The sequence below is a fragment of the Protopterus annectens genome, chromosome 12.part0, assembly GCF_019279795.1.
Source record: "Protopterus annectens isolate FY-2018-M chromosome 12.part0, PAN1.0, whole genome shotgun sequence".
NCBI lineage: Eukaryota > Metazoa > Chordata > Ceratodontiformes > Protopteridae > Protopterus > Protopterus annectens.
The window spans coordinates 1521406079-1521429496 of NC_056746.1; the positions used below are offsets into that span (position 1 = coordinate 1521406079).

Sequence of the window (23418 nt, forward strand, 5' to 3'; positions counted from 1 at the left end):
TTTTTGGGAAAAAAAGAGCAGATAAAGGTACTTAAATTCTCTTATACGTCCAGTTGAATACAGCAGGTTCTTAGCCGGCCAAAGCTGAGGTTTTTAAGCAGAAAATATTTCACACTGTACCACTTAAATAGGCAAGGACAGGAAATCAAAGAATGTGACTACCCCACACCTGTAATTACTAGCAAATAACAAAATTCAGCAAACACTGACTAACTTCCAGTTCAGTTAATATTCCTTCCACACAGTTAAAATCAATTTAAATACTGTATTTTTTGAAGAAAAAGGAGCAGATAAAGGTACTTAAATTCTCTTATACGTCCAGTTGAATACAGCAGGTTCTTAGCTGGCCAAAGCTGAGGTTTTTAAGCAGAAAATATTTCACACTGTACCACTTAAATAGGCAAGGACAGGAAATCAAAGAATGTGACTACCCCCACACCTGTAATTACTAGCAAATAACAAAATTCAGCAAACACTGACTAACTTCCAGTTCAGTTAATATTCCTTCCACACAGTTAAAATCAATTTAAATACTGTATTTTTTGAAAAAAAGAGCAGATAAAGGTACTTAAATTATCTTATACGTCCAGTTGAATACAGCAGGTTCTTAGCCGGCCAAAGCTGAGGTTTTAAGCAGAAAATATTTCACACTGTACCACTTAAATAGGCAAGGACAGGAAATCAAAGAATGTGACTACCCCCACACCTGTAATTACTAGCAAATAACAAAATTCAGCAAACACTGACTAACTTCCAGTTCAGTTAATATTCCTTCCACACAGTTAAAATCAATTTAAATACTGTATTTTTTTGAAAAAAAAGGAGCAGATAAAGGTACTTAAATTCTCTTATACGTCCAGTTGAATACAGCAGGTTCTTAGCTGGCCAAAGCTGAGGTTTTTAAGCAGAAAATATTTCACACTGTACCACTTAAATAGGCAAGGACAGGAAATCAAAGAATGTGACTACCCCCACACCTGTAATTACTAGCAAATAACAAAATTCAGCAAACACTGACTAACTTCCAGTTCAGTTAATATTCCTTCCACACAGTTAAAATCAATTTAAATACTGTATTTTTTGAAGAAAAAGGAGCAGATAAAGGTACTTGAATTCTCTTACCGTCCAGTTGAATACAGCAGGTTCTTAGCTGGCCAAAGCTGAGGTTTTTAAGCAGAAAATATTTCACACTGTACCACTTAAATAGGCAAGGACAGGAAATCAAAGAATGTGACTACCCACACCTGTAATTACTAGCAAATAACAAAATTCAGCAAACACTGACTAACTTCCAGTTCAGTTAATATTCCTTCCACACAGTTAAAATCAATTTAAATACTGTATTTTTTTGAAAAAAAAGAGCAGATAAAGGTACTTAAATTCTCTTATCTGTCCAGTTGAATGCAGCAGGTTCTTAGCCGCCAAAAGCTGAGGTTTTTAAAGCAGAAAATATTTCACACTGTACCACTTAAATAGGCAAGGACAGGAAATCAAAGAATGTGACTACCCCCACACCTGTAATTACTAGCAAATAACAAAATTCAGCAAACACTGACTAACTTCCAGTTCAGTTAATATTCCTTCCACACAGTTAAAATCAATTTAAATACTGTATTTTTTTGGGAAAAAAAGAGCAGATAAAGGTACTTAAATTCTCTTATACGTCCAGTTGAATACAGCAGGTTCTTAGCCGGCCAAAGCTGAGGTTTTTAAGCAGAAAATATTTCACACTGTACCACTTAAATAGGCAAGGACAGGAAATCAAAGAATGTGACTACCCCCACACCTGTAATTACTAGCAAATAACAAAATTCAGCAAACACTGACTAACTTCCAGTTCAGTTAATATTCCTTCCACACAGTTAAAATCAATTTAAATACTGTATTTTTTGAAAAAAAAGAGCAGATAAAGGTACTTAAATTCTCTTATACGTCCAGTTGAATACAGCAGGTTCTTAGCTGGCCAAAGCTGAGGTTTTTAAGCAGAAAATATTTCACACTGTACCACTTAAATAGGCAAGGACAGGAAATCAAAGAATGTGACTACCCCCACACCTGTAATTACTAGCAAATAACAAAATTCAGCAAACATGGACTAACTTCCAGTTCAGTTAATATTCCTTCCACACAGTTAAAATCAATTTAAATACTGTATTTTTTTGAAAAAAAGGAGCAGATAAAGGTACTTAAATTCTCTTATACGTCCAGTTGAATACAGCAGGTTCTTAGCCAGCCAAAGCTGAGGTTTTTAAGCAGAAAATATTTCACACTGTACCACTTAAATAGGCAAGGACAGGAAATCAAAGAATGTGACTACCCCCACACCTGTAATTTCTAGCAAATAACAAAATTCAGCAAACACTGACTAACTTCCAGTTCAGTTAATATTCCTTCCACACAGTTAAAATCAATTTAAATACTGTATTTTTTTGAATAAAAAAGAGCAAATAAAGGTACTTAAATTCTCTTATATGTCCAGTTGAATACAGCAGGTTCTTAGCCGGCCAAAGCTGAGGTTTTTAAGCAGAAAATATTTCACACTGTACCACTTAAATAGGCAAGGACTGGAAATCAAAGAATGTAACTAGCCCCACACCTGTAATTACTAGCAATTAACAAAATTCATCAAACACTGACTAACTTCCAGTTCAGTTAATATTCCTTCCACACAGTTAAAATCAATTTAAATACTGTATTTTTGAAAAAAAAGAGCAGATAAAGGTACTTAAATTCTCTTATACGTCCAGTTGAATACAGCAGGTTCTTAGCCGGCCAAAGCTGAGGTTTTTAAGCAGAAAATATTTCACACTGTATCACTTAAATAGGCAAGGACAGGAAATCAAAGAATGTGACTACCCCCACACCTGTAATTACTAGCAAATAACAAAATTCAGCAAACACTGACTAACTTCCAGTTCAGTTAATATTCCTTCCACACAGTTAAAATCAATTTAAATACTGTATTTTTTTGAAAAAAAAAGAGCAGATAAAGGTACTTAAATTCTCTTATACATCCAGTTGAATACAGCAGCTTCTTAGCCGGCCAAAGCTAAGGTTTTTAAGCAGAAAATATTTCACACTGTACTACTTAAATAGGCAAGGACAGGAAATCAAAGAATGTGACTACACCCACACCTGTACTTACTAGCAAATAACAAAATTCAGTAAACACTGACTAACTTCCAGTTCAGTTAATATTCCTTCCACACAGTTAAAATCAATTTAAATACTGTATTTTTTTGAAAAAAAAGAGCAGATAAAGGTACTTAAATTATCTTATACGTCCAGTTGAATACAGCAGGTTCTTAGCCGGCCAAAGCTGAGGTTTTAAGCAGAAAATATTTCACACTGTACCACTTAAATAGGCAAGGACAGGAAATCAAAGAATGTGACTACCCCCACACCTGTAATTACTAGCAAATAACAAAATTCAGCAAACACTGACTAACTTCCAGTTCAGTTAATATTCCTTCCACACAGTTAAAATCAATTTAAATACTGTATTTTTTGAAAAAAAGAGCAGATAAAGGTACTTAAATTCTCTTATACGTCCAGTTGAATACAGCAGGTTCTTAGCTGGCCAAAGCTGAGGTTTTTAAGCAGAAAATATTTCACAATGTACCACTTAAATAGGCAAGGACAGGAAATCAAAGAATGTGACTACCCCCACACCTGTAATTACTAGCAAATAACAAAATTCAGCAAACACTGACTAACTTCCAGTTCAGTTAATATTCCTTCCACACAGTTAAAATCAATTTAAATACTGTATTTTTTTTTGAAAAAAAGAGCAGATAAAGGTACTTAAATTCTCTTATACGTCCAGTTGAATACAGCAAGTTCTTAGCCGGCCAAAGCTGAGATTTTTAAGCAGAAAATATTTCACACTGTACCACTTAAATAGGCAAGGACAGGAAATCAAAGAATGTGACTACCCCACACCTGTAATTACTAGCAAATAACAAAATTCAGCAAACACTGACTAACTTCCAGTTCAGTTAATATTCCTTCCACACAGTTAAAATCAATTTAAATACTGTATTTTTTTGAAAAAAAAAAGAGCAGATAAAGGTACTTAAATTCTCTTATACGTCCAGTTGAATACAGCAGGTTCTTAGCCGGCCAAAGCTAAGGTTTTTAAGCAGAAAATATTTCACACTGTACTACTTAAATAGGCAAGGACAGGAAATCAAAGAATGTGACTACCCCCACACCTGTACTTACTAGCAAATAACAAAATTCAGGAAACACTGACTAACTTCCAGTTCAGTTAATATTCCTTCCACACAGTTAAAATCAATTTAAATACTGTATTTTTTTGAAAAAAAAGAGCAGATAAAGGTACTTAAATTCTCTTATACGTCCAGTTGAATACAGCAGGTTCTTAGCCGGCCAAAGCTGAGGTTTTAAGCAGAAAATATTTCACACTGTACCACTTAAATATGCAAGGACAGGAAATCAAAGATTGTGACTACCCCCCCACACCTGTAATTACTAGCAAATAACATAATTCAGCAAACACTGACTAACTTCCAGTTCAGTTAATATTCCTTCCACACAGTTAAAATCAATTTAAATACTGTATTTTTTTGAAAAAAAGAGCAGATAAAGGTACTTAAATTCTCTTATACATCCAGTTGAATACACCAGGTTCTTAGCCGGCCAAAGCTGAGGTTTTAAGACAGTTAAACTGAAATAAACTTCTCTAAAAAGGAAATTAAAACTGAGATAAAGAAGTAAAGGCAATTGCATTTATAGAGGAGTGACAGAAATGAAAGTTATGTACTTATGATAGATCCATGTCATCCGATTTTCATCTGGTTCAATCATGCGTTATTGCATCCAATCAGATCCAACCTCAGCATTGACTCTGAAGTTTTTCGGTTCTTGGGCTCTGACTCCTCCCCTACCCATACTTCCCTCCACTCCACCTTAGTACCGCAGATCAGGTTTGCCCTAGTAAAATAATACATAGCAACTACTGTATGTTCAAGATTAAACTTAGTATACAGGTAAAAAGGTAGGACTGGAAGACAGTCAATAACAACTGCTCACAGTCAGGGTGTACCAGAGAACAACCTGGTCACCAGAATCTTATTTGTTTCAATTTGGACGGGGGCAAGAGGGTGGTTGAACCTGAGAAAAATCAAACAACATGGATCTATCATTATGGTAAGTACTTAACTTCTGTATGCAGTATTTTCTATTTTCATCCAATTCAGCCATGAGACTGATTCCCAAGCTGTTTTACCTGAGTGGTATCAAAGAAGGACTTTCCTGAGAATGGTGGTACCAAAGGAAGAGTGATCTGAACTGTACACCCAGCTTGTAGTGAGATACAAATGTGTGAACTGTTGACCAAGTTGCTGCAGCACAAATGTCACCAGGTAGTCTACTAGAAATGGCTGTGATGGTGCCGCTGTACTTGTGGAATGAGCCTTAGGTTTAGACCGCAGAGATAAGCCCTTTTTATTGTAAACAAAAGAAATGCAGTCTGATAACCATCTGGAAAGAGTAACCTTAGAAACTGCTTTGCCTAATTTAGTCTATGAGAAAGCAACAAACAATTGCTCAGACTTTCTGAATTGCTTGGTCCTATGAAGATAGAATGTAAGCTGAAAAATGAACGTTCAACATATGTAAAATGTATTCTCCTTTCTTTAAGAATTTGGGAAAAAAGGACTGGTAGACTTTTTGACTGATTTAGATTAGTCTCAGGTGCCACCTTAAGGAAGAAAGATGAGGTAGTTCTCAAGGAAACAATTTCTTTACAAAATACCAAATAAGGAGGCTTGCAGGAAAGTGATTGCATCTCTGAAATCCGTCTGTCTGACATGACAGCCACCAGAAAAATTGTCTTCCAAGAGAGAGACTTCAAATCAACTGATGCTGCCGGCTCAAGGGTGGTTGAGTAAATATCTGTAGCATGATAATACTATCCAAAGGAGGTACTGTATCTCTGACAGGAGGTCATAGAAGATAAGTTCCCTTCAAAAAAGCCTTAGAGGCTCTTAAGGAAGCTACAGCTATATTCTGCTCTATGTGGAAACTTGAGATAGTGGCCAATTACACTCTGATATTCAAATAACTTGAGCTATTGTGGAAAAGTTCAGACAATAATTCTAAAATGGAAGGGACAGGAACAGAAAATGGATGTAAACCTGTTGACATAGCCCAGAGGGAAAATATCTTCCATTCGCTAGGATAAATTTTCTTAGTGAGTTATTTTTTGCAACACTGACATGATCTGAACCACAGGAGTTGGGAGCCTGGCATCTCAGGCAAAGGTTAGAACTGGAGGAAACAAGTAGTTCACTTTATAGATTTTTGGTCTGCAGGAAGCAGTCCGGATGGATGTGTTAAAAGGTTTTGATAGTGGTCCAACATCCATGCCGAATATTACTAGTAGAGGGAATAGGAAGGGGAACCATGTTTGCGGGGGCCAAAAGGGAACAATGAGGATCACTCTGGTCTTGCACATTCTTACCTTCTTTATGAACTTGTTCATTAACAGCAATGGCTGAAAGGCACAGAGGACACTTGAGGGCCAACTGTGAAGTACAGCATCTCTCAGTGACTGTCCCAGGGCAAAGTGACTGCTGCACTTGCTGTTTAGGTAGGATGCAAATAAACCACAGCAAGGTTGGCCCCAGCAACAAATAATCATGGTGGTCACTGATGGGATGAGTGACCACTTGTGAGCCATGAAGATTATTTTGCTCAATTTGTCTGCTCATACAATGGTTGTCCCCAGTTTATGTATTGCTATCAGAAACCATTGAGGAGATATTGCCCATTGCCAAACCATCAAGTTCTTTTGACACAGGGGATAGGAATGTGTTCCTCCCTGTTTGTTGATGTGACAGACTACAGATATGTTGTCTGACTGTACAGAAATCACATCCTTGGGGAGGACATCCTGGAATGCATGCAATGCTAGGAGGACTGCCCTCATCTCCAAGATACTGATGTGAAGACTGACCTCTGGGTGTGACCAAGCACCTTGGACCATCTTCCCTTCGAAATGCCCCCTGACACACACACCTCAGAAGGGATATGTCCATGGTTACTACAGCCACAGGTGGATCCATCTGGAATAGACATTCTTCTGTCACCGAAGGAGATTTCATCCACCAGGAGATGTGCTGTCTGCAGATTCGAGAGACAACATTTTTGTATGTAGAGGGTGAACATTTTGGGACCACTGCACAGCTACAGTCCATTGAAGCATCCTCATGTAAAACCTGGCTAGTGGACCCAAGAGGATAATGGAAGCCATTAAGACCTGTGAGACAAAGAATTAGTCTTGCCACAGGTAAAGGATAATGCAGTACTTGAGTGGCTGTGAGGAGCAAGGAGAGCACTCTGAAATGGGAAGTCTGGCAATCTGTGAACTTGAATGCAGGTGGCTCCCAGTAAATACTAGCTGCTGAGGTGGGATAAGATGACTTTTCGTTAAGTTCACTATGATCCCCAGATCTTGCATCAGATGGAGCAGAAGGTCTATATGGTTCAATAACAGGGCACTGGATATAGCAGTTAGGAGTAAATCATAAAGACAAGGGAAAACTTGGATCCCTAGCAGGCAAAGATGCATTGCAACCACTGCCATTATCTTGGTAAAAACCCTGGAGGCTGTACTGAGACCAAAAGGCAGAGCTCTGCATTGATGATTGCCCCATAAATGGAGGAATTTCATCAAACACTTCTCTGTCTTTTCATCATAGTATGCATTCTCGAGATCTATGAAGCATAAACAATTGTCTTTTCTCAAAAGAGACAACATATTTTAATTTGTGACCATCTGGAATTTTGTCTGTTTCACAAATTAGTTTAAATGACTCGAGTCCAAAATGGGTCTGTGGTCTCCTGTTTTCTTGAGTATTAAAAAGAAACTCAAGTAGACTTCAGACTCTAAATGGTCTTTGGGGGCCGGCTGGGTTTCTTTTTCTTAGCAGCTTGGAAACTTCTGCTGCTGTGAGTTCCCATTCACAGGGTGGAACATCTGGAGCTTTCTTCTTCTTTATTGCAGGAAGGTAAAATGGAGTATTGAACACCCTCTGGAAATTATGTTTAGCTCCCAAGAATCTGTTATGTTTTGCCATGGTTGTGGGTCAGTGAAAAGTGTCCCCCCCGACTGCCTCCAGAGTGCAGCAGTTGTGCAGCCCTTCATGGGTGTTGATAGGCTTCTTAGTAAAGTGACTGTGAAAGCCCTAGTTGTGCAAGTCTACCTTTGCCTCTAGGGCAATGTCCATTGTAGTTACCTCCTCCTCTGTCACGAGAAGGGCTATCCCAAGGGCTATCATGATAAGAACTCTGTGACTTTAAGGAACCACATTTTCTTCTAACCCTTGATTTTTTTAAAAAAAAGTGCTTTGAGGGGTGGAGAAACAGAATTCCACTGCAGAGAAAGAGTCTTTCCAATTTATTCAGTCCTGGTTAGCATGTCTTTTACTTTTGGTCCAAAAAGAGTGCAGCTATCAAAGGGGGCATTGATGAAGGACATCATAAAGCTTTTGGCAAAAATCAGAGAGATATATCCAGGCATGCTGATGCCAGTACCTGCTATTCTAGACATGCCATCAGCTGCATTAGAAAGCAGTCGCATGGCTATGCTGGAAGTATTCTGAAAGGTAGAAAGCTGGGAATCCACGGTATTATGAAATTCTGCAGGCAGGTTAGTCAAAAGACTTGGAAAGCTCTTTGGTCAGGTCTCTGAAACCTAGTGACATGGGCTACATAATTCAGTGCTCTAAAGTGTGAAAGTTGCTGAAGTGTACATCTGTTACCCAAACCAGTCCATGGCCCTAGACTCCCTTTTAGGAGGCTGGACTAAGGAACTTTCCTCCAACAGTTCCTTTTTAGTGGCTGCTGCTACCAGCATTGCATCCATCATTGGACCTTTGCTCCAATGTTTTCTTTCTTTTGATGCTGCCAACAACATGTCAGGTTTTTGGGGGGATAGGTTCCACCACATCAGGGTCCTTTAATGTCCATTGAGATATAAGGTCAATGAGGGTGTCAATGGTTGGCAGCACCCAGGACAATGCTGAGGCAGAACCAAAGGCTTCTAGGAACACAGAGACTCATCTGGTGAAGGACTGTCAGCGGACCATCCCTCCTCTGCTTCATCAATTCAAGGATCTCACTGATGGCGGTGTCTTCTGACGGGGGCTCTAGGGAAGCATTCACCTTCATCTAAGTCTATGTCTTCAGTGAAAGACTCTGGAGAAGAGTCTATGTGCTTCTGCATCTCCTTCTTATGAACTGGTTCCAGTGGGAGATCCGAAGGTTCTGAAGAAGACTGGGAGCTAATATAGCATGCAGCTTCAGAAGCCTTTTTACCAACTGTTCCTAATTGACATGGTGATGGAAAATAGAAACCAAGTCCTGCCAAGGTTCGGATGGAACTGAACTGGATGGAAATGCCTTTTGTCTTGGCATTGATAGGACTCTGAAAAGCTTTCAAGGGGAAGTCGCCCTCTGCTCTGTAGGTTTCCTCCTATCTGCAGACAGAATAAATACCTCAGAACCAATGGGTCTCAACTCCAAAACTGATCTTGGAGCTGAACTAACAACTACTGAGGTCCAGAGGGGAAGAGAAAGCCCCGGCAACTTCCGAGTCGACCCATTCCCTTGAATCCATGAACCAAAGTTTTAGTTCCAAGTCTGTTCTGAATCCAAACAAAATAGAGTTGAAAGAGGAAGAGATTTTGTCGAAGTCAAAGCAACACTGACTGTCATCTCCAGAAAAGGTGCTCCTGGACAGTTGGGTCTGAAGGGTACACTGGAACCAGAGGAGGGGTAACTGGCCCAAGACTCTGTACATTCTCAGGTGATGGTACCGAGAGAACCCCAAGCTGGATCTGTATTCTAACAAACATGCTTAGCATCTTGTTGACCTTTTGTTCAGTGAGGCTTCTGGAAGACTGAGTAGACAATGCCACCGAAGTTGGTCTCAAATACCTCCACTGCTGGAGAATGGGAGAATGTAATCTCAGACTCAGTGGATCCAGAGAGAACCAGGACTGAGAAGGTGAGGGATGGACCCGAGAAATTGTTGTTTCTTATCATCAAGGATTTTTCGGATCCAAAGCAGACAGCAATGTTGGAACCAGGGAATGTTTCCTCGACCCTTCAGAATCTGATTGATCCTTTTCCTTCAACTTTTCCTTCTCTTTTTCTCTTTCTTTCTCCTTATGTTTGCCTTTAGCTTGCTGCCTGGAGAAGAGGCCACAGAGGCTGTAAAGCTGCAGTAACTGCAAACCCTGTCTGTGGTAGGAGAAGGCCCCTTGACTATGAGCTTCTCCCTCCTGGTCTCGATAGTCCTACAGCTGAAGAAGGCACAAGCTTGCCATGGAGTGTCCAGATGGGCAGCACCCAAACAGTAAACACACAACATATGTGTATCCTGGAGAGGGAGACTGTGTCCTCATTTGGGAACACTTCTTAAACCCTTGGCTGACAGACATATTTGTGGTATCAGTCCTATCTATGCCAAATGCAAACTGCACACTCTACTAAATATGTATATATAGTTAAAGATAAAAAATAGCAAACACACTATAATAACACCTATATACACTATACTAAAGCCTACACTATAGAAAAAATACACACAATAATACAACACACTATTAATACCTAACAATCTAACAAATGTATCCTATCAAAGAGATCTTAATTCTAATATAAATCTTATCTCTAAAGTTAGAAACTAGAGAGGGAAATCTCACAGTAGAGGCAGGAGTATTGAAAGATCGCAAAGTATACAATTGCTGATGAGTCCTCATAGATGTGGCTAAAATCTTCAAGTGGCAAACGAAATCTGGGGTATTAAGGTGAAGTGGAAGGAATTATGGGTAGAGGAGGAGTCAGAGTTCTGGAACTGAGTAGCTTCAGTGCTGGTGCTGAGGTTAGATCCAATTCCATCTGACAACCCATGATTGAATAGGACAAAGACAGACATAATTGAATAAGTAGTCAGCCTTAGCCAACTGTGTAACTATGACAGAGGAAATGCATGTATTATATATGGTAAACACAAGTATAAAGTGCTGACAAAAAAAAACAGACAGCTAAAAAGGTAATAAAAATACTGACTTGTCTCCTTCCAAGACAGAACTTACATTTTTAGCAAAGTTAGATACTTCATATTGGTAAAATCCTGCTTCTCTCAAAATCAAGCGTGCTGCTTCATACATTGTGGCCACAATTTCTGGTTCAGCCATGCTCAGTTGGCCATTCTGTACCTGCTTGTATAGCTGTGTCCCCCTCTCTAAAGTGAGCTGATAAAGGGATACATGGTTATCACACAGTTGTAGCAGTTCCTGCAGTTCTTTTTCCCACAATTCCAGGGTCTGGCCAGATCGACCAAAAATGACATCCACAGAACTATGTCCTGGAAACAGCTTTTTAGCTTCTGCAAGCATATGAAGGGCTTCGTTAGCAGTATGGTTCCTTCCAAGGATTTTAAGGTCTTTATCCTGTATGGACTATGAAAAAATTTAATGTTACTCTAAAATTTCCATGAGTTCTACCATAAAGTAACGCATCTCCTTACAATTTATTAGTGTAAATTATTAAACACATCTTAGCAAATAAAGGCTATTCAAATAAATTAAATCCATGGTATGGTAAAACATTGCTTAGCTTTGCATTATTTTGAGAGCAATATAGTTAAAAAGTTTTGACAGCTGGATTAGTCCCATTGGATCATGTATCCTTTTACAGTGAAACTTAGCTGAGATTATGCATAGCAGCTCTTATTTCCAAAAAGTAAACTAAATATGGAGGATTATGAGTGGGTTGACCATCATAACCACTTTATTACGTGTTTGAGGACATGGATGTTAAGAAATTCTCCTCAAGAACAAAGTTTGAGAGGTGATTCTTAGCATCCATACTGAGAACACACAATACAGGGTTACAATTTCCTGGCTCACTTACAAATCTCCATGTACTACAAATTAATCAAAAGTAATATTTAAAAAAAAAAAAACGTGACATGTTGTTCTGGCTTTGAAAGCTGGTAAAATAGTGAGGGAGTGGTTGATGTCTTACGTATTCTCTGTCTAAAGGAAACAATTTAATTCAAAATACTATGCGGTGGTGCTGCGGTAGCGTTGTCGCCTCACAGTAAGACGCTGTCCGGTTCGATTCTCAGCTAGAGCGTCTTCTGCGTGGAGACATGCCTGAAATAGGTGTACCTTCGTTGAAGGTTGTGCGTCAGGGCTGGTAACTCGGGACGTAAAAATCAGCTACCAATCATTAGCGGACCGGAGTTCCGCTGTGGTGACCCCTAACCGGGAAAAGCCGAAAGACGCAACAACAACTTTGTATACATCAACATACAGCAGGAGAAACGGGAGCTGAAATGAAGCTGTTTCATGCCCTGCTGTTGCTTGTTTACTACACAGTGCTTTCTGCTTTTAGTGCAAACGTGGTGATAATGCTTAGGCGGTGCATTGTTAGGATCGGGTCTCGCCATACAGCCTTGCTGAACCAGAATATATAATTTAATAATTTTTTATCATAATTAGAGCATATACTACAAATTAATTGATGTCAAATTACATTTAAATCACAATTCATATTATGTTAATTTAAACATAATCACAAAAGTAATGTTAGTACCAGGCTTAATAAACTCAGAACAAAATGATTTCACACAGAAAGGGCAAACAGAGGTAGATACTAACTTCAGCATCAGCAGTTGTTAAGTTGTCTATTGAGAAACTCCATGGATTTCACATTTTTGCATTCTCAGCATGGCCCTAAAAAGAACCCTAGAACATGTAACAATAATATTACAGAACATGATGTTAATCACATCTTACTGCAAGAAACGAATAAACATGTTTCAGTCCTAACAAAAGTTTTGTTTCCAAGCAGTGTATTCTTCATACTCTCTGCAAAGTACTTCTTGGTGAATGAATCATATAAATAGCGTAAACCCATGAGTCATAAACTGATCTACATGCAGGTGATAATAATGTTCAAAATCCCTCACTCTAACAAAACTACAAAATGTAGTTATAATGCAACATGAAAAATAAACTGAGGAGTTCATCACTGAACTCACATCCAAGTATTTATGTCATCTGGTTGGGTTTCTCAACGTTCAAAAAATACAACAGAGACAGATTTTCAAATTTTCATGACCAAAATATAAAAAAAATACACTCAAGCCTGGTGAACAGATTCTGATCTACACGTGTAACTCACCAAAATGACATCTTTCGATTAAACATTCCTGATTTCAGTATCTTAAAATGAATTTATTGCTTTACATACTCTTTCTACTTTCTTGCTTACATAATTATAAAAGAAACTCACATTGCTCTATTATACCCAGTTATGCTTCAATGAACACTTACATGTGCTACGGGCATCGCTCTGTCAGGAAGAAGTGTGGTTTCTATTCTTGATGTGACATAAATGTCTGCCTACCCCTTTATTAATTTTCAGAACATTCTTTGTCAACAGTGAAAGCAGATACAGCACTTAGCCCATGTATTTGCCCCCTAACAATGAAGCTCAGAATTTAAGGATATTTTTTTCTGTCCTTTTGCACGTTAAAGTGAATAAAACAATGACAATTACTACAGGAAACTTGATTAACACCCAAAGAACTGAAAAAAAAAACAAATCAAAGGAAAGTGACAAAAAAATCAAAGAAAGATAACAACCTCATCTTTTCTTTTCTTCTTCTGTGCCATGTCCTCCACAAGCTGGCAAGCCATCACTCCCCCTATGACCCAGTTAGCCCATTTGTTCCTCATGGGTGAGAAATGGTCACAGGAAGCTATCATGCAGACAGCTATTAGGGTTACTATCACTTTGCCCTACTTCTTCTGCCTCAAGCAGCAAACCTGACATACACAGGACATTCACTGTTCTATTCCAAGTGAACTATGTCCTTAACCATCTGAGCACATGGCATGGTGGCCATGCATATCATGGCCCATTATTCTGCATGCTACAGGTGGGCCAGCTGGCATGAACTGCTTATTCCCACCCTTCATGCCAGCTTCTCCAGCGCCCTCATTGCTAGTCACAGAACAACGTAGTGAGAGCATTAGCCCTCTCTAACACACAGTTGTCCCAAAACTGAAACCTCATCTAGGGTTGTAATGTTACACAATATCCTCAAATGCTTGCCTCAAATTGTAAAATGTATTAATTTGTTAACTGGAGTGGAACACTTATATACGCAGATCATTTGCATTTTCAGTAGAATTCTACACTGTAAAATTCAGGGATACAACAATAGAGGTAGACAAACACAAAAAGAGAATACCATGCAACTGAAATCACATATGTTAAATGATGGCAAAAGTATTAAATTGCAACTTAGCAGTGTACAATCTTTACATGGTAAAGAGGATGTTTGTAGTTTCAGAATCAGTTGGTAATATAGACTGAGACAACTTTGTATCTCTAGTACAGTAGGAGTAGAGGAATTATAGAGTTGGTGAGGATTAGTGATGCCACCTTTACAGGAGGCATTTACATTTAGCTTTCTTAAAGAGAAAGGCCTTTGATTCTTTCCAAAAGGAAGGGTAGGACATATTGTCCCTTATATGACTGGGTACATGTTCTCACACTTTGAGGTCTGAAACAGAAAAAGCATGTTCAGTGCCTCTCTTAGTTTTGTGTAGACATCTGAAAGAAACACGAGGCTGTATGTTGGCTGTGTTACTAACAGTCTGCTGGCAAAAAGGTATGGTTTCCTGAAACACAGTGATTTTTTGTTGAAAGGACAGTCATTGAGGGTTACAAATCTACAGATGTTGTTGGCAATGGTTTAGAATTAGGTGAAATTCTTTCCCGAGGAAGAAGGCACTAATGGGAGAAGGGCCCATTGCCAATATCAGATCTCCCCTTTGGGAACAGTAAATGGGAGATTTTCCTGGACTACAATAATGGTTTGTTTACCTTGTTTTTTGTTACTTTGCTGTGATACTGAGGGTTTAGGGTATGGTCCAGTCATATCCCCTGGTACTAACCATTTACTGTAAAGAGTTAATGACCCAGTTGGGAGAATTGAAGTGTCTTAGGTGTTCAAAATGTCACCCCATCATTCCTTTTCAGGAAACTTCCTTCATATATTCCTCACACAATCCTGTGCACTTATATCATATCCCCCCATACTGTATGTTCAGGATAACTCCCTCACTTCTTCCTGACATACTCTTGTGCACTCATATCGTGTCCCTCCTGTCTTTTCTGGTGTGCTCCAATCCTAAGTTCTCTTTGACATATCTGTTCCCCCTCCATCCATAACACACACACACCTGGTCCACTGGAATCATTCTAGCAGGCAGATGTTTCTCTCCTTGTATGGGATCCTTGATTGGCTGTCAGAATTGCATACAGTATGGAAGGTTTTGCTCAACAAAATCCAAACTCAGGATGACCATTAACTTATTTGCATCTGGAATCTATCTCCTGAGGAAGTACTAGAGAACTCTGTTTGCGGCTGTCACTACCCTCTCAGTCTGCTCCTGGTGGCACAGTCCATGTAAGATCGATATTTATTCTTTTGCTATTCTGTTGGCATCAGTTCCACCCCACCAGTTAATATTTCACACCAAGGTTTATATGGCACATGTGGCATGTGCTTCACTCTGCTTCAGTCTTTGCTTTGACACTCTCCTATCCTGCTCTGCTGCACCCACATTATGTTATCAGAAAAGATTTTTCTCAGATGTCTGAAATGAGCAAGCTGAAGAGTATTGGACCCAGGACACTCAATCTGCCACTTTCTTTATTCCTGACATTGCTTCCCTTACATCTTTGTACTCTACCATTCAACCATGCAGCACCCTTGTTCCTGCACCTAACCCCTCTAGTATTCCAAGCTTCTATTTGTGTGTGACAGTGACAGATCTTGTAAATCCCAAATGGACCATGATTACCAGAACTCTCCTGTCGAGTTCTCCTGCAATACAGTCATAAAAGTGAATCAAGTAAGACTGACAAGTTGTGGCTTCTTCTCTTCATGAGTACATGTTGCCCCTGAGATTGTTTTCCTCTAGAAAAGCAAGTAGCCTTCCCTTCAGGATTCTTTCCATGACTTTCTGAGCCACTGCTGTTAGGCTAAAAGGACTGTAGTTTCCTGGATTTCTCCTACTCCCCTCTGCATTGTACAAAGTCATTCCACTTGTTTTCTAGTCCTGACGTACTTCCACGTTGATCACTGACTTAATGAAAGGCCCTATCAGTGGGTCTACCAGCCCAATGGCCCCATTCGGAAGGACCCTAGGAGGCAGTCCGTCTTTGTCCCAGTGCTTTACGTCATTAGAGAAGACAGTTCCCTCTTCTTTCATCTTGCTGTCAGCACAATTTCCCCTCTTGAGGCATTCCTTCCTTCTGGCACAAAATCATTTGCTCCTTCTCAAAGGGTGAAACAGTGTTCATTCAGTACCTTAGTTTTTTTCTGTGGTTTCTCTCTCTCCTTTACGTGTACAGCAAAAAGTCAAGACTTTGCATGGCTTTTTGATCCTCTCTGCCAACTCTCTTTCAGCCTGTGCTTTTCCTCCCCTCAACTCCTTTGTTGCCCTTCGCTTGGCTCCATAGACTGTGCCCTCTCCACCTCCATATCACCTCCCTTCCACCACTTGTATGTCTTGCCTTTGTGCTATTCAGCAACATCGCCTTCCTGTATTGTTACATTAGTCTTTGCCCCTTTTGCCTTTTTGCTTCTTCATCAAACCTTTCTCCACAACCGTGAATACTACCATCTTTGATTCTTTTTTACAGTTTGTTTTCTCTGCCACTTTAGCTCCAATCTCCTAACTCAGCTATAACCCTCTTCTCAGCACATCATAATCAACTACCCTAAAATCCTTCAGCATGCTGTCTGTCCTTGGGATCCAATTCTGAACCACACAGTGAAATCATCACTATTTAGGGTTACCACCTGTTCCACTTTGCAAGGGACAGTCCCTCTTTCGACATTTGAGCCCTGCAAAAAACTGAAAAATGGCAAATGTCCTGAGATTTTAGGACAAAAATATTTCCTATATTTTCTTTAATAGTTGCATAAAATAGTTATTTTGTATTGAAAACATCTAAATGTTATAAGAAACAGAATAAGTAACTCAAATGCTGCAAGAATAAGATTTTATTTTGGCAAAAAAGTGAAGTTATGTCCTTTGTACCTAGGTATGTTTTGCCCTGCAAAATCTGATGTGTCTACAAAAAATATCCCACTTTGGGCATTTGAAAAGGTGGCAACCCTATCACTACTGGCTAAACAGACCTTCACTTGGGCAACTCTACTTCCCTCTTCCATGGTTATGACAACCTCCAGCACTATATCCTTTGTTGTACAGTCCTACTCCATTTGGCTGAAGCCCACATAGTCGGAACACCTCAACTAGCTCCCACTCTCTCCCTGGTCGGGTCCTTGGAATCTCCAGTACTGCACACAGCAGCTTCAGCCTACATGACTATAAACCTTTCACCTTACCCACTCCTTTACTCCTTCCTTCAGTCTCTCATCTGCCCTTCTTGATGTGTCTAGTGGATGATACTCTGTATTAATCCAGCAACAAAACCCACTTCTAACTAACCCATCAGAGCACTTACTTCAGACTCTGATCCTGCCCACTTTCTTTCCTCTTCACAGGGAGATGTTCTTCCTAATCATAATCTCACATTTAAAGCCTCCCTTTATTTAGAATACATGATCATGTTTCTCATGCTTTGTTAGCAGTGTGTTTTCATTACCACTAATTGGTTTCTGCCTCTCATACTTAAATGCCTTGTATTAAATTGCAAGTTTTTGCTATACATGTCATCATTACTAGTTTGGAAGAATTCAGCAAAGCACATCCATATTCCAGTCTATATGGACACTCTTATAGGTTTACAAGTACTAGGCTAGCTGCTACTGTGAGCCATTTTAAGCCAAGCAAATTTCTCTTTTTGTGCTTCAATTAACGTATCTCAGTTGGTTAGACATTCACCTTACCTATTCCATGGTCGATAATTATATGTTACCCCTAATGAGAATAACTGGGATCATACCATAGATAATTTGAGGGAACCCATGCATGGGATAAAGCATTTAGGAGCTGCCTCTGTACATTATTAGTAAAGGGGAGAGTACTAGGGTAAATTTTTTGTTTCCCATACAAAGATCCAAGCTGCTCTTGAATATGGACAGGGATGAACTTTGTTTTATGTGGATGGGGAGTATCCTCCACAACAGTGGTAACCTTTGTAAGATACATCTGTCCCTCCAAACCATTCTTCTTAGAAGCATTACGGGCATGCGAATACATGTCATAGTAACAAGTCTGTGAGCATGAAGGCTAGTCCTGATGCATTAAAACAGCAGCTGTATAATATACATGATGCACTGAAGGATAAGTTTATCCACACACTACCACTTTTAGTTATAAGTATGCCAGCTGCCTGTTGGAAAGACAAATGCAATGCTTAATTCATTCACCCTACCCTGGTTTATTTAGAGGCACAGGTACTGAAGGACTCAACAGGTGGGGGTAGGGATTGGGAAAGGACTGGCCTTTGTTGGTTTACCTGTCTCAACACTTTCCTCCTGTTCCTCTACAGGTAACTGCATTTTCAGATCCACATTTATTGTATTAGTTTTAACTAGATATTGCACTTACTAATTTTCCCCTACAAACTCGATCTTGCTCTTCATGTACTACTACTGTTATTAGAAGGTCTCTGTGGAGCATATCTTATCATTTTGTATCCTTGCTTGTAAACTATAAATGTTTCTACTGACTCAAATACATATATCTTTCCTCCCCAGGTGTCCAATGAAAATGGGTCATCTAGATCCAGAAGGACTTTCCTGGTAAACAAATGACAATCAACAAATAAATAAATAAATTATACAGCTTTCAGATGAAGACAGTGTGTGAGTATCAGCTTTTGGGGGGAACGGGAGGATTGCCATAAGATTGTTCCCACACTGCACCCAATGTGTGCTGCACTACTAAAAGGTAGATTAGGCAAACATGAAAAAAAAAATGTAACTATACTGAAACTGCTTCTTATTTCCTTAGTAGGTTACAGTGTAAGCTTCTTTCAGATGCTCCTTCAAAATGCTGCTCCTCTTTCAGTGTTTACAATCACTCATCCAGCTTATGGACACAGACTAAGCTTCACCACAAATAAAGTAGTACACTTGTGCAAATAAATTTACTATAACAGTAGATGTTCAAATGACCACTGTTGCAGTAGACTTAGCTATATGCGGTTATATCCAGGCAAGGATATAACAGCCAATCAGCTTTCAACGCTTCAGGGCACTTTCCACACACTCAAACTGTCAGGCAGCTTGAGATGAGCTGACTAAATGACTAGTTTGGGCGCAACGACCTCCAAACGTTTACTGCCAACTGAGAGAGGAAGGCTGAGCCCTGAAAGGACAATGCTAAGAACAAAAAATAAATAACCATACCCTAGCATAAACAACACACAAAAAAACATAGGGGATGGAGGGAGGGTGCAGATATTGCTGAACATCTACTGTTATGGTAAGTTTACTTACACAGCTGTAGTATGTTCATAATATTTACTGCTTTACATAATATTCACTGCTGCAGTAGCCTTAGCTACATGGGTAGATCACCGTAGGTTACTACATTTGGGAGGTGTAAGAAAGAAATGGTAGATGTATGAACCTTGACAGAGAAGTAAGACAGTTCATAGGATAGCAACTTACACAGGGAGACCAATTAGCCCTAAATGGCTGCTGGTTATGTTGGCACTTACTAGGAAACCTTTTCCATTTGCTAATATATGATTTTCAGTGGCAGGCTTTCTTGTTTCCATTAGTACTTGCTGCACATCTTCAGTAAACAGGTGCCTAAAAAGAATCAACTGAAGATGACTGATGGAGTGCATCGAATACCCTTGTTCTTGTGAGAGTAGCTCTAGTCTATGAGGAAGGTTGTGGGAATTGCCCCTGGCCATTTCCAAAAGATGGGAGATCCACTGCAGCCTAGGCAGAAGGGAGTAAGGGAGTCACAATGATCTTGCTGGATTCCTTCTGAATCTTTAGAAGTATCCTGGATATTAGTAGAAAGGGTGGAAAAGCATACAGGAACATTTCTGTCCAAACAAAAGAAAAGGCATCTGTCTTCTAGGCCTTCTTGCATCAAACTTCTATTTCTGTATTTTTCTATTGTATGTGGAGCTTTTCTTCCTGGGCCTCCACTGAAAATGGGCTCACCTAGGCCCAGTGGACCTTTCCGGTAAACAAATGCAATACATAAATAAATAAGTAGTGGAACAGAATCGTGCCAGTTGGTAGTTCTGAGAACAGGCAAACAGATCTACATGAGGAACTTCCCCACAGATGGATCACATCTTAGAAGACCCCTGAAATCGTTTCCATTCCTGTGGGTCTGCCCTTGTCCTGCTCAGCTTGTCTGCCACAGTGTTTTGCTCTGACAGACTGTGGGATGCCTGAAGGAGTGAGACTGTGCTGTGAAGCTAAATCCCAAACTATCATGGCCAGTCTGATGGGGGGTTCACAACCTGGCTCCCCCCTACTTGTTGATGTACCACAAGACTGTAGTATTGTCTGTAAAAACTTGAGGAGGTCCCAGGGACCAAAGATGATTCAGACAGCAGGGTGCCAAGATCAGGGCAAGCATCTCTTTCATATTTATGTGCCTGCGTTTGTCTTTGGTGTCCCACATATCTTGTACTTTCCCCAAGCAAAGTCTGGGGAGCCTTTGGTGACTGACTGATTTGGAACATGGAGAGAGAAAGCAAGATCTGGATTTAGGAATATCTGTTGTCTCCACAAAGTGACTTCACTTTCGACAAAACCCAGCACATGGATCTGAAAAGATAAGGGGGTTTGGTACTGGGACCAACAAGACTTCAGATACCAGTGTATCTTTCTTATATGGAGTCTTATCAGTGGTATCATGAGAATCACAAAAGCAATGAGACCCAAAATCCTGAGGTATTCTCACACAGTAACCAAAGTATGAGTGGAAAACTTAGAAACAGATCTAAATAAAAATGTATTTTTGAGTAGTAATATCTAGTCGACATCCCAAAACACAATCCTGTGAGTAGTAGTCAATAAAGATTTTTGAATGGTCTCTTGGATTCACAGCTTATGTATGCAATCTCTCACATAAGACAGAGATTCCTAACACTTTGAAAAAGACTCTGCAAAGATAAGCAAGTCATCTAAATATGGAAAATTATGGATATCCTCTAGTCTGCAATAAGCTATAACTGGAACTAGACACTTTGTGAACACTCTTGGTGTAGTGGACAGTCCAAAGAGTACATCAGAGAATTGATAATGGGATCCAGACACACAAAACCTTAATCGACGCCTGAAGTCTGGATGAACAGAAATGTGATGATAGGCATCTTTTAAATCTAATGTTACAAGGAAACTTGAATGAAGATGAAAGGTGACATGTTATGAAGTAATATAATTCTGAATATAGGCACTATAACAAACAGGTTCAGAAAAAGAAAGATCTAGAACTGGTCTCCAAGCATTTTCTTTCTTTAGCACTAGAAATATCCTTGAATAAAACCCATTTCCCACATGGGAAGGAGGGATGGGTTCTATCATTCATTGGGACAACATGTGATGAAGCACAGGTGAAGCAAGAGTCTGGTATGGAAGATGAGGAATTGCCCCTGGAAATGAGGAATTTCCTACCAGTGCCACCTGTAGAATCCATTTATCTGAAACTGTCAGGTGTCAAAGAGAAAAATGGAAATTCAGATTTTCTGAAAGAAAAAAAGGGTCGGTCAGGGTTGGGGTGGGGGGACAAAGTTTCTCAAGCAGTCATTCTGACTAATTGGAGTGTCCTTGGTTTTGGGAGATTCCAGAATTCGTCCTGGAATCCCCTTGCCATTTCTTCTTAAATGTCTGTTTACCTTTATTTTGTTGAGACTGTTCTTTTGTTTATTACCACAACTTGATAAAAAGTTAAGGAATCCCTTGAAAATCTTGGAAAAGGGAAGCAAAATATGGTGGGTATTCCCAGTATCAGATTACCATTTTCATCACACATTTTGGTAACCTGACCAGCAGAGGGGTCAAAAAACTAAATATCTAAAGGAAAATTTTAAATCTCATTTTTAACATAATCTGGGAGGTTCTGTGAATGCATCTATGCAAACCTCCTCAAAGCACTACCAGTGTCCATAGCCCTTGAAGTATCAATAAAGTCATACACACACTGTACACAATGAGAAGAGAATAAATCAAATTATTTAAAATGGATTTTCCTCACAAGAAGAAACTGTAGATAAAACATTCCTTATACTTTTACAACTAGTCAGAATAAACCTTAATATATGAGTCTGACAATTAAAAATTCTGAAAATAAAAGTTGCAGAAGCATACACTTTCCCCCATACTTATCAGTTAATTCCTATATGTGTGTGATCTCTTACTGTTTAGCAGCAGAAGGATTAAGTAAAGCTACAGCTGCTGAATCAAAGTTTGGGAAGAGTGTATAAAAACTTAAAGGAGTCTGAGGAACTTTATACGTCTTAGTTGTCTTTTCAGGGGTAGCTGTCTGAGTGTCAGGAAAATTACAGGCAGTAATACATGCATCCTCCAAAATAAACAGAATTGAAGGAATGGGTGCAGGTGAGTTCTCCTCTGAGTCTGAATCAAAAATCAGGTGAAAAACCCTGTATCTGTCCCTTTATCTTCCTGTCCAGATTCAGAATCTTGAATTTCTTCAGGAAAGGAGGTATCCTTCCTTCCTTTACCAGAAACTACTTTACAAGAAGGATCCATGGCCTGAATTAAACCTTGAGCCAAAATTAGTAAATTCTCCTGTCTAAGGAAATTTGACGAGGAGTAGATACATGTTTAGCTTTCAATATCTTTTTTGACAGGAAAACTGGGACCAACAGTGTTATTAATGGCACCAGGAGTTTCCCCAGAGATGGGCACAACATTTTGAGAAAATAGGGAAGCCTTTCCTGTTCCATCTCCCAGGACCAACAAGAGTGCCTCTCCCTTGCTCACTGAAGAGACTCCAACAACTGCAGAGAATATGCCTAACATAAGTCCATTGTGGCTGTAGGTGCTACACCACACGGATCCAGGGTAAAAGATGTGGGGTCTGAGGTACAACTGATGGTCACAGCAGAGTCACCTGCCTGTAGCTGAGATAAACTGCTAGCCTGCAGTGGTAGCAAAGACTGTTTGCTTAACTTTTTCTTTTTGTGGCTGGAAAAATGACCAGCTCTGGGACCAACAGAGTGTTCCACGGTCAAGCCAAAAATTGTGCCTTTTTCCTTGGAAAAACAAACAGCAACTGTCAGAAAAATCAAAAGTACATAAAAGTCACTTTTTCAAAGATAAACACAGTAAAAACAGCTTTAAAAGACTTTGCCAGCACTACAAAGTAAAATAACCACAAT

General features: G+C 39.5%; 1 protein-coding gene across 4 annotated transcripts in view; it reads right to left on the minus strand.

Moving 5' to 3' along the window:
- Positions 1-23418, minus strand: part of RSAD1 (radical S-adenosyl methionine domain containing 1) — a 2083664-nt gene that overhangs the window by 738578 nt on the left and 1321668 nt on the right. For 2 of the 4 annotated variants that reach the window (XM_044090484.1, XM_044090483.1), the window contains exon 5: positions 11130-11495. The exons of 1 other annotated variant lie outside the window; for it this stretch is intronic. In XM_044090484.1, the coding sequence (XP_043946419.1) occupies positions 11130-11495 (366 nt within the window). The remainder of the gene's footprint in view (positions 1-11129; positions 11496-23418) is intronic. One more of the 4 variants, XM_044090485.1, reaches the window with a different exon arrangement.